The sequence below is a fragment of the Papaver somniferum genome, chromosome 10 (genome assembly GCF_003573695.1).
Source record: "Papaver somniferum cultivar HN1 chromosome 10, ASM357369v1, whole genome shotgun sequence".
Taxonomy (NCBI): domain Eukaryota; kingdom Viridiplantae; phylum Streptophyta; class Magnoliopsida; order Ranunculales; family Papaveraceae; genus Papaver; species Papaver somniferum.
Window position 1 is genome coordinate 31,794,621 of NC_039367.1, and position 10,606 is coordinate 31,805,226.

At 37.5% G+C, this 10,606-nt stretch overlaps 3 protein-coding genes across 9 annotated transcripts; 2 read left to right on the forward strand and 1 right to left on the reverse strand.

Moving 5' to 3' along the window:
* Nucleotides 1-453: 453 nt before the first annotated feature.
* Nucleotides 454-1,457, forward strand: LOC113315188. Its single transcript, XM_026563490.1, has 2 exons — nt 454-571; nt 684-1,457. The coding sequence occupies exon 2, from the start codon at nt 715-717 to the stop codon at nt 1,441-1,443; it is 729 nt and encodes a 242-aa protein (XP_026419275.1). The 5' UTR covers nt 454-571; nt 684-714; the 3' UTR covers nt 1,444-1,457.
* A 492-nt stretch (nt 1,458-1,949) lies between these two features.
* LOC113319488 lies at nt 1,950-6,864 on the forward strand. 7 transcript variants are annotated; one of them, XR_003345546.1, is made up of 6 exons: nt 1,950-2,178; nt 2,303-2,347; nt 3,464-3,535; nt 4,733-5,218; nt 5,604-6,401; nt 6,481-6,864. XR_003345546.1 is itself a non-coding variant. In XM_026567740.1 (6 exons), the coding sequence occupies exons 4-6, from the start codon at nt 4,755-4,757 to the stop codon at nt 6,545-6,547; spliced, it is 867 nt and encodes a 288-aa protein (XP_026423525.1). In that variant the 5' UTR covers nt 1,950-2,178; nt 2,303-2,347; nt 3,464-3,535; nt 4,733-4,754; the 3' UTR covers nt 6,548-6,864. The 7 variants fall into 7 exon arrangements, 1 of the variants encoding a protein (XP_026423525.1); XR_003345547.1 differs by having other exon boundaries at nt 5,604-6,215; XR_003345548.1 differs by having other exon boundaries at nt 5,604-6,158.
* Nucleotides 6,865-9,602: 2,738 nt separating this feature from the next.
* On the reverse strand, nt 9,603-10,320 carry LOC113315299 (histone H2B.3-like). Its single transcript, XM_026563595.1, has one exon. It carries the CDS (start codon nt 10,257-10,259, stop codon nt 9,810-9,812), a length of 450 nt encoding a protein of 149 aa, XP_026419380.1. The 5' UTR covers nt 10,260-10,320; the 3' UTR covers nt 9,603-9,809.
* Between the last annotated feature and the right edge of the window lie 286 nt (nt 10,321-10,606).

A 10,606-nucleotide genomic window follows, 5' to 3' on the forward strand; every position in this document is an offset into this window, starting at 1 on the left:
TACTTTGCCTGATAACATCTGACCTCAACTATGTATGTCAACTCCAAGGTCTTAGACCAAGTAACAAAATGTGTGTGCATTATTTTTCATCCTTTTTGAACTCCATTGTTGAATCTAAAAACTGGTACCAGTTGCTCAATTCTGAAATCCAGTTCCGGCATATAATTTGTTTCCACATCCCTTCACCAATCCTTAACTAGAAGATAGTTCATGTTCAGACTAGTCACTGATACTTAAAATTGCAGCTGCTCGTATGTGGCGATCAAGCTGCAGACTAGAGAGGGATATTGAATACTTATCAAATAAGAACATGAAGTTGTTGTATTACAGTGCAGGGAAGAGTAGTCTTTACATATGTTGTGCTACTGAAACCAGAGCAGATAGTCATTTGTTCTTACGCTGCAAACAGTCTCTAAAGCTGTGTAACTACTTTCTAAACAGTTTTGGGGTCAGTCGAGTATTCTCTGATAGCTGAGGAAAAGCAAGGAGAACCAAATTTAGGATCTCTTACCTTCTGCAATCTGGTGGACCATTTGGAAAGACTAAATGAAAGGCTCCATGGGCTCAATTGGTCTCTTCATACGAAACTGTTCGATGGTTTCTGTTTGAGTAACTTAATATGTAATTGGGTTTCCGTGATTGACAAAAGCTAACTATTTTCCTTTGTATCTTTGGGATTTCAGCTTTTCAAGCCTGTTCATAAAGTCAACCGTTATGATTTTCTCATTGCAAAATGGCAGGGTGGAGAATATTGAGATATGGGAGGATCCTTGGTTGGCTGGTAAACAAAGTCATTTTATCTTCAAAGATATTTGTCAAGTGGAAAATGATGTCTCAAGAGTCAATTTCATGGTGCAAGTTTCGAATGGATGGAACTCAGAGCTTATAAACAAGCTAGTTCCACGTAACATTGCTGAGCAGATTATGAGTATCTATTTCCCAAACTCTGAAGACCAGATCAAGGACAAAATTACGTGGCTTCACCATCCTAATGGCAGCTTTTCTACAAACTCCTTCCAGAAGATGAAAAGAAGTAATCAACTTTCCTCTTGTCATTATCAAGTTGACTGCATCCCTTGGAAGAAATTGTGGAAAGTTTCTGACATTGATCCTAAGGTTCTGATGTTTATGTGGAGGATGTTGCAGGAGGGCCTTGCTCTTGCCACTGGCATTGGAAGATTTGTTAAAGACATAAACATGGAGTGCAGGCTGTGCAATAATGCTTTGGAAACAACTGATCATCTGATGTTGCATTCCCAAGATAGTGTTGTTCAGCTCTCCTATAAATTTCAGAAGTGCCCAAGAGTTCTTAAATTATCAGAAAATGTGGTAACCAAGTTGCTCACATTTTGGCTAATCTGGTTTCTAACAATTGGCTTCCTTCTGCTCCACTTTGTAATTGTATTACGGCTCTGCTTGAATCAGAGAGTTACTAGTTCCTAGCTTTTATGTTTTGTTCTTTCAGTGCAGCAATTTTTCCTTGGTATCTTTTTAAGATGTCATCTCTTTGACGACTCCACATTTTAATGAAATTTGCCCGGAATATGGCCATCAGACCAAGCAAGAATTACTTGAAAGAGTCACATAGCAAGGTGAGGATGCTGGATTGATGAGCCCATCTTCATATTGCTCATCCCCAAATATTATTTCAAAAGCTAGCTTTAAGGCTGTGGTACTGCCAACCACTTTGCTTGTGCACAGATGAAAAGGCTTTTGAAAGCTGCATCTTGGTAAATGAGTTTTGGCATTGCATCCAAAATGGTATTCTTTGTTTACACCAACCTAAAGTTAATCTCTTTCATAAATATAGCATCACTGACTGATAAAAATAACCCCTTTTACCCACACATAACTGCACTAAAGTTAACCTTTACAGGGGTATATTGGTAAAGAACCAACTCTGCTCAGTCTGTTACAAGGACTACTTTATCATCCATTTCTCTCTCCCTCTTTTTCAAATAAGAAATATCAGAAGTTCAACATCTTTTAAGTACTGTAGTACCTTGTTTGTTTGCAGAGATGGGAGATGAGTAACCAAACCCTAGACTCTTCTCAACTGATATCACCTTCATCTCTCTCAATAAATCCACTAGTTTCTATCTTCATCACCACTCTTAACTCATCTCGCAATCTCTTTCTAATCATCTAAGCTTCTTTTAGAAAATTCATCATCTTCAGGTATGATTTTCAAATCTACCAATTCTTCATCCATGCCTTTTCTTTCATTGTTATATGGGTTTTATGTGATTTGGAACATGGGTTTTTATTTATATTCTAATTTGAGTTCTTAATTGTCTTCAAGGGGGAAAGAAATAAGGAGAGAAAAGAAGATTAAAGTTTTGTGAAGGTATAAGAATTTCATTCCATGTTGTTTTCTTTTAGAGCCAGGGGTTTCCTATGTTCATACTCCACTTGATTATTTTGTTCTTTTAGGATGGTTTGATTTGCTGGTTCAGTATTTGATGGATGTTTTTTAGCTTTTAGATGGTGTTTGTGAAAACGGCAAGGAAAGAAGTATATTTGATCATTAAGCATGATAGAGTATGTCATCTCCTATGGATTTTTGTGTCATGCTATGTGAATATTGCTAATTTATCTAGTCAGTATACCTAAGATGTTATGATATACTTGTAGACATAGACATAAGAGTATGACTTTTGTGTGCTCTCGTATTGGCTCCTTACATGCAAGAGCATCAGTTACTAAGTTAAGCATGTAATCCCTTTGAGGTTACGCTTGTTTTTCAAAAATAAGCATAGGGAATTTCAACACAAAAATATTGATTCCTGGATTCGTCATTGATTCCTGGATTCGTCAAAAACAAGCATGTCCTACCATTAATTTTTTGTCCTTAATTGTGAATTAACCTTTTCATTTTGAGCTCTATAAATACTAAATCTCATAGGAAATCGTTTATTATACCCATTGCTCTCTCTGTCCTACTCTCTCTCATATGATGTTTGACATGAAGTCGTTTTACAATAGCAGTAGTTTGTTGGAGTGCCTAATTCTCTCTTCTAGTATCTTTATACCCACAAGTAGGACAGTACCAAGTGCATAACTCACCTTTGCTGCCATCATCGTGGTTTCACCGAGGACATGGTTTCGCTAGAACAAGAGGTACCCGTTTCATGGTGAATGGCAAGCCACTGTACTTGAATGGTTTTAATGCATATTGGTTAATGTTCATGGCATCTGAGCTATTGAATATTATGCACGTTGTCCTTGCTTGTTTAATTGTTTCTTCTGATATTAGGACAGCAAGGAAGACTGATTGGCCGTAATGATTGAAGTCTTTTCTATGGAATTTTTTTTCTAGTTTAAAGGTTCTCTATTTCAAGTTGATCTGCGGTGTTTATTTTGCTATTTCCTATTGTACAATGTGATTTGCTTTAGCTTAAAACCCCAAAGAAAATTAAACAGGGTCCCAATACAAATTGATTGATTCCATTTGCACTTGCAGGTTTCATCTGCTGCAGTTAAGGTGATTGGTTTGTCAAAAAGAGCAACTGAGGAAGATCATTATCAGATCCTGGTAACAACTTCCAACTTTGATTTTGTTTCAGTTCTTATTTGTATTTTTATTGTTTTGCTCTTGGTTGGAATTATATGTATGTATCATTCAACTTCCAACTTTGAATGTGCTATAGTGGGCACAAAATATGGCAATTATACTCTGATTAGTCATACATACATTTGTATAGTGGCTGGAGTCCAGTAAATTAAGGATAAGTGGCAATTATACTCTGATTAGTCATACATACGTTGACCAGTTTATCCTCTATTATATGGGAGCATTTGGCATGGCTATAAGGTAGGTTACTGTAGTAGTATATAATTATTTTTGGAAGTAAATATGTCGTTTTGGATTTGCAACGTGAACTGTGATGCATTTCAAAATTTTGGAAGTAAATAACTTGTTTTGTCTAACACTTCATATCTAAACATTTCAAATTTTGGGTACTCATGGTGTTGTTTTGTCAATTTTCGATAAAATGATACAAGCCAGGACAGGATGCATAATTTTTGAAAACTGTCATTTGTTTACAAGCACAAAATTTTTGAATGAGAACAAGTTGCAGAGGGGAATACCCAATATTGATTATGCATGCTGTCCTGGCACCCTGTGATCCATAGGACGATGCAGTTACAGTCGAGTACCCAGAATGGCTTATTGTTGTTGGTGTATGTACCCATCTTATCCTTTTGCCTAATGCCTGGGGTTTTGTTGTTGTTATGTCCATGCCATGGTTCTCACTACGACATTTCAGGCTGGATTCGAAAGGGCCAACCACCAAAGAATCCGGAGTACCTACTACTTTTTGGTGGATAACAAGTTTATTTATGCTTTTAGGATTTTAAACTTGAAATTTACTGTAGAATTTATTGTTTGGTGATGTTTGATTACATGAAAAAGAAAGATGGTTAAAGAGTCTATTGAATAAGCTGGTAGTGGTAAATGTTAATGATATAAAATGTGCACAAGGCCATTTTCTGTCCAAAAATATTCAGTCAGCTGGTAGTGGTAAATGTTAATTTGCTCCAAGCTGAAGCTACTGATTTGGTTAAAGATGCTACTATTTAGATGTATGGTTTAGTTTTAGATGAATGGTTCAGTCTTATTAAGTGATTAAAAAGACATTGCCTGCCTAAACAATGAATGGTTCAGTTTTAGATGTTTGAATCTTGTTAGTGATTGTTTATACTCATCATGCCTTCTTTTATTTTCTAGGTCTTTTCTTGTCCAATCTCTAATGGTAACCAAAAGGAAGTTTGTTACTGTGTATGGTGGGGATAGCTTTACCATAACCACCGATGAGCAAAAACACGCCGTTCCTTACCGAAATAATCAATTTCATACTTTTAATGCTGTAAATGGAAGAGGTCATAGAGTTGTAGATATTTTACTTGTCAATGGTTCGGCAGCTAATACCCTTAGTCTTCTGGAAGTTGCTGGCGGTAATGTGCTTAACAGCAGGGGATTTGTTTGGGATGGAGACACAATGTATCTTATAAAAGAAGGTTATGATATGAACTTGTCAGAGCTAAGAATTTATTTAGAGGGATCATTCGGCGCTGGCGTAGTCCCACCGCTAACAAGGCACAATAAGTTACTGAGGCTTTCCACAATAGCCGAAAATGCATTAAGCAGTCAAAGAGTTACAACATTTATTACGAACAGGGGAGATTTCTCCTCTTTAGGCCGGAAAGTTGTCACGTATTTATCTTTACCCTAATCCCTAGCTACTAGATTTTAGGTTGTTTTTTTCTTTTGCTTCTTATTATTTATTTTTTTGATGCAAAGAAAAATATATTACTTAGACGAAAGGACCAACATTGTTCATATCCTCCAATATTGCACCTGCAATAAAACTTGGAGGGTGGTGTAACCAAACCTTTGAAAACATATAATCCTAGCGTGCCTAGGTAATTTATATGCTGGCTTATTTAACTTTCTATAGAATATGTCTTGTAGTTTCATTACATTGACTGCACGTCTTGCACATATCACCTGTATATCCCATAATTATCTATCATGCACTTCCAAATAGATTTTTAGGTTTTTGCATATTTTGATTCATATATGTATCCGATATGTGCAGGAATGTAACTGCTGGTTTGACCACTTATACAGAAGAGGGTTTTAGAGTTGCTGATTTGAGTGAATGTAATATCGCAGTCAAGCTGATGAGGGACTGTAGTATTAGATTCAAGCTCATTGCACCTCTAGCTGCTGTCACTGGTCGCAATGCTTTTAGACAAGCCTATGTGGATTTCCTAAGGGTTTTGCGTGGTGTGAATCAAGCAGACACTCCAGTCTTGGCTGATCTCTTCCAGATGCTCACTCCTCCGGAGGATCATTTGGACTCGATTCTCTGGAGGCAAGCTGAGGATTTCGTAACAGCTCCACGATCTGTTCTTTTCCATCCATTTCAGTGGTATGGAGAAGGGATTTGCAGTTTTTTCACCTTGTAAGCAAAATACTAGAGTTTGTGTGATGGTTACAATGGTAATTATTATCAGAATTGTGAAGGGGCAGTGCGGCAGTTTTTGGTTGACATGGATAGTATTGACCGTACGGGAGCTGGTGGCAATTTGGACTGGAGTCAAACTATTCAAGCTGAATCAGCTGATGTATGGGAGATGATTGATGCTGGGTATACTGCACGTCAGCGTACTAGTCCACTACACTTGATCAGGCTTATTAGGAATAAGTATGAGCATATTGAAGACATAAACAGATTAGTATACCAACATAAATTAGGATACCAACATACATAAACAGATTTCTATTTTATCCATGATTTACACTTGGAAACTCACTTCTTGCTCACATGGTAAAAGCTTTGGACATATAAGTATAAATGTATCTCAAATTCTGCTCCAAAAGTTATCAGAAAGTGGGTTCCTGATCTCGTGTTTGCTTCTGTTCTTTTTCTTTTATCAATATATTAACCCCTCAAAAATTTCTTGTTTCAGGAAGTTCTTGAGGAGACTGCAGATACATATTGGTGTTTCTTCGACTCTCTGTTTCCGCGCCTGTTGATTGACTCATATAGGGTAGTGCAAAAACACTACCGTACGCTGGGAAGTGTTTTTAGGGGCTACTCGCATGTTGACAGTATGAAGGAGTATATTGGTTGGGGCAAGTTCTGAAAGTGCCAGAATGGAAGAAGCTCTAAAGTATGCCATTTAAGTGTGCCAGGAAGAAATAGTTTAATAGTTGATTAGAACCTGCTATTTACTCTTCCTTGTTTGTTTTTTGTTACTTGTTGCACACATGATTTATGGTATCCATTATCCACTCACTGGACTGTCATTTTGCAGCGCACAATTTTAGAATGGTTGTTTTCGTAAAATATTCTTAATTTTAGAATGGTTGCGTTCGTAAAATAATTCTTAAAATCATAATATTCTGAGAGAACTCTAAAAAGGTTGGATAAGAAGAAGAATCATAATGTTTTTTGTACCCGTATTCTGAGAGTTCCATCAAAACATGATAAAACTCCAGGCGCCTCTCTTAGCTATGGAATCGGCAGCAAAATTCACCTCACGAAATGCATGAATAACATAGCGTATAGTCTGATTGAACATGATATTAATTCACGAAATGCTTTACGACCCAAGGGATTGAACTGTTGCTGAAAACCTCTATAACGCTAGCTGGATCTGATTGAATAACAGCATACACCTCTGCCATATATTGAATCTAAATCAATATCTTCCTACGTATTTCCCCGACGAACAACCCATCTCAAGAGCATGAATAACAGCATACACCTCTGCCATAAAGCTTGTCAAAAAACCGAGTTCAATGCTTTGAGCTCCAAGAACACCACAGTCTCGCCACTTCCTGCTATCATGCCAGCACCAGCTTTTCCCGGATTGCCATTGGAAGCATCACACGGTCGATTTCAGGTGGATGCCATGTGCTTTCAGTGGGGATAATGAGCTTCACCCTTTCTAAGCCCCCCAGAAATAATTTAACACTCCCAAGTCCTCAACGTCATTATGCATATTACCACGCAAACAATGAGTAATCATGAATCGGATGATGCACACTCAACTTGAACTGAGCCCTTCGCCTTATCATTGCCATAAGCTACTTTTTTCCCCAATTTCCACAGTTCAAAGCGCACCACAAAATTCACAAGAAGCCATAGATCCTTAATTTATTATGCTCTTTCTAGGCTCTGCAGCATAAGAACTGGGCAGAAAACAAGCTGGTGATGAACCAAAAACCCCTGCCATCCAGTTCCAAGCTCTTTAGCAAACTACGTTTCCAAATAATGTGTTCTATAGAATCCATCTCTTGATCACACAGATGGCATTTAGAAGCAATTGGCAGTATCTTTCACACAGATGGCATTTAGGAGCAATTGGCAGTATCTCTCGTGAGCAGCAGAGCTTGCACATGCACCGACTTCCAAAATTGCACTGCAAGAGTAGATCAAACTGCCTTGGGCCAAATCAAACTAGCACCTAAGCAAAAGGAACATGCTTATTTCTGATCAATTCTTTGGCTGACTTGCAGAAAATATGCCCTTTTCATCTGGAAACGAAACCCAAGAGTCGTCGCAGACAGAGGGATGAGGCAACACCTGGAGTAACCATGATGGACCTGATACAATCAGGAAGCACCCAAGCATTATTAACAATCAAATCACTAACTTTGGAAGGGTAATCCAATCTCAAAGCTTAAGGAAAACCAATCAGCTTGGCTATGCTATTTTCTCCACGCCAAGCATCAAAAAAAGAAAAAAAAAATGTCTTTTCCATTCACTGCTATATGTTGGTCTATTTGGAAATGCAGAAACGCAATAACATGCATAAAACGACAAGGTTTTCATTACAATGCTCCAATTCTAACTTCTTCTGGAGCAATGAGAATAAGATCACTAAGCCTACTCTTTTTGTATGAAAACCCAAGAATATAATGCTACAACCATCCCTCTTTGGGGTTTGGGGCTTGTGCCCAAAAATCGTATACAGGCTCTTAGCTACTTTTCTTTCTCGACATCCAAATGATGACTGTATAGTGAACCTGCAAGGCAACAATTACTCGACTACTTTACATGTGCTTGCTGCTAAGCTTAGCTAGTGCGAGTGTTGGTTCAAAAATTTGGGCCCTTAGAAACCGGAGAGTGCAAGACTGTCATGCAACTTCGTAGATCCACAGCTACCAAATGTCTACCCAAGTTAACGTATATAACTAATTTACGCTCTCTCAACAACTGCAGCTTATCAGTAAAACTGAAAAGGCAAAAATGCACATGGATTAAAATTGACTATCTGCACAAGCAGACAAAACCCTTGATTTTTCAAATTATGATAACTTAACAAGTCGAGGAAAATCAATACTTTACCTTGTATGGTCCTCAAGCAAGTCTTCAAGTTTCTCTTCTTTATCAAAATGCCAGCAAGCCCCATGCACAGAAAACTGACAACTTACAGAGGCTTTAAAAATTCACCCATCCAGTTAGTAATTACAGCTTCCATATGAATGGTTTCGAATCAGTTCTTTGAAGAAAACTAGACTCGATTAGATTTTGTTCCTTCACAACTTCAATTAGATTTTGCAAGAAAATGTATACCTCTGATAAACACCATTGCAGCAGGATCCATGTCTGACATCCCCCACATTTGACAACATCCAGAAGAGAGAAAAGCCAAGGAGTAGTACTGGGATTGATTAGCTGCCTTTAAGAATTAGTTGCATACTCACAGTCGCAAAAGACAATGACCCACAAACCCTCTCTAAGGCTTAGAATTGTTCTCCCTTACTGATGCTCATAACTGAACCTAGATGCTGTAAAACATCTAAAGTTGGAAGGTTGCATAAGAATAAGCAAATGTCACATAATAAGAGCAGTACTTAAAGCTAAATCCACAGAAAGCAGAAGTAACTATGTCTCTCCCCATCCACTGCTATACATACATTGATGTTGCAATACCGAATAAGCTAAATATGCTAGTCCTTTGGAGAAAATTCAACCAATAATATTCATTAGTATGTTTCTATAATTTTGCCTGATAAAAAACTATTAAGAATTAGCAAAAATCATCCAAAAATGTAATTCAGATAATTCAACACTTTAAGATACATCTAAACGGGTTTCAATTGATTTATATCCAAAAAATTAAGACAATTGATTTCACTAACAAGATATTTGGATTGGAAATTGAAACTGGATACATGTCATAACATCTGAAATACTACTACTTACACATATGAAACCCTAATCCCCAAACTTCTAAAACAAAAGAAACCACCAATTTCTGAAAACCTAAAAAGCAGAAACAATGAATTAAGAACTGGTAAATTTGGTCACAGCTTTGGTACCCTCAGAAACGGCATGTTTAGCCAATTCACCAGGAAGAACAAGACGAACAGCAGTTTGAATCTCACGAGAAGTGATAGTTGGTTTCTTATTATACCTAGCTAATCTCGATGACTCCGCAGCAAGTTTCTCAAAGATATCATTGATGAAACTGTTCATGATACCCATAGCTTTACTGGAGATACCAATATCTGGATGAACTTGTTTCAGAACTTTGAAGATGTAGATCTTGTATGTCTCAACAGATTTCTTTGATTTCTTCTTCTTCTTATCTGTTGATGAAGCATCCTTGCTTGGTAGTTTCTTCTCAGCTCTGGGTTTGCTCTCTGCTGGTGCTTTTTCAGCTTTCTTTTCTTCAGCGGGTTTCTTTTCTGCTGGTTTTTTGTCTGCTGGTTTCTTCTCTGCTTTCGGCGCCATTTGATCGGAAACTTGAACGGAAAATGAAATGTTTCTCAGAGATAGAAAAGAGAAGGTGTTGGCAGTGTGAAAAATGAAGGAGAGAGTCAGGTTACTTATATAGGGGTGTTGGTAGAGTATGATTGGTGCATTTTGTTCATACGGATCGACAGTTTTCACCGTTGATTCTTATGAAGGTTATGAAAGGCTTAGATTTTTCATAAAAACTAAGAAGATATATTCAAAATTTTGGGGAACCATGTCCTTGGAGATTGATAAATTTGGGCTGGAACGGATCAGGAAACAAAATCGTTTTGGTTCGAAGTCATTAGAGCAAGTGCAGTGGTGGGAGTATAACCAAAGAAGGA

What these genes read in the sequence shown, in the direction of transcription:
- LOC113319488 (XM_026567740.1), top strand. Translation starts at nt 4,755, where the DNA reads ATGGTAACCAAAAGGAAGTTTGTTACTGTGTATGGTGGGGATAGCTTT. An exon ending in TTAGGCCGGAAAGTTGTCAC is followed by an intron (nt 5,219 to 5,603) that starts GTATTTATCTTT and finishes CGATATGTGCAG; the next exon opens with GAATGTAACTGCTGGTTTGA. An exon ending in CTTTTCCATCCATTTCAGTG is followed by an intron (nt 5,940 to 6,480) that starts GTATGGAGAAGG and finishes TTCTTGTTTCAG; the next exon opens with GAAGTTCTTGAGGAGACTGC.
- LOC113315188 (XM_026563490.1), top strand. Translation starts at nt 715, where the DNA reads ATGATTTTCTCATTGCAAAATGGCAGGGTGGAGAATATTGAGATATGG.
- LOC113315299 (XM_026563595.1), bottom strand. Translation starts at nt 10,259, where the DNA reads ATGGCGCCGAAAGCAGAGAAGAAACCAGCAGACAAAAAACCAGCAGAA.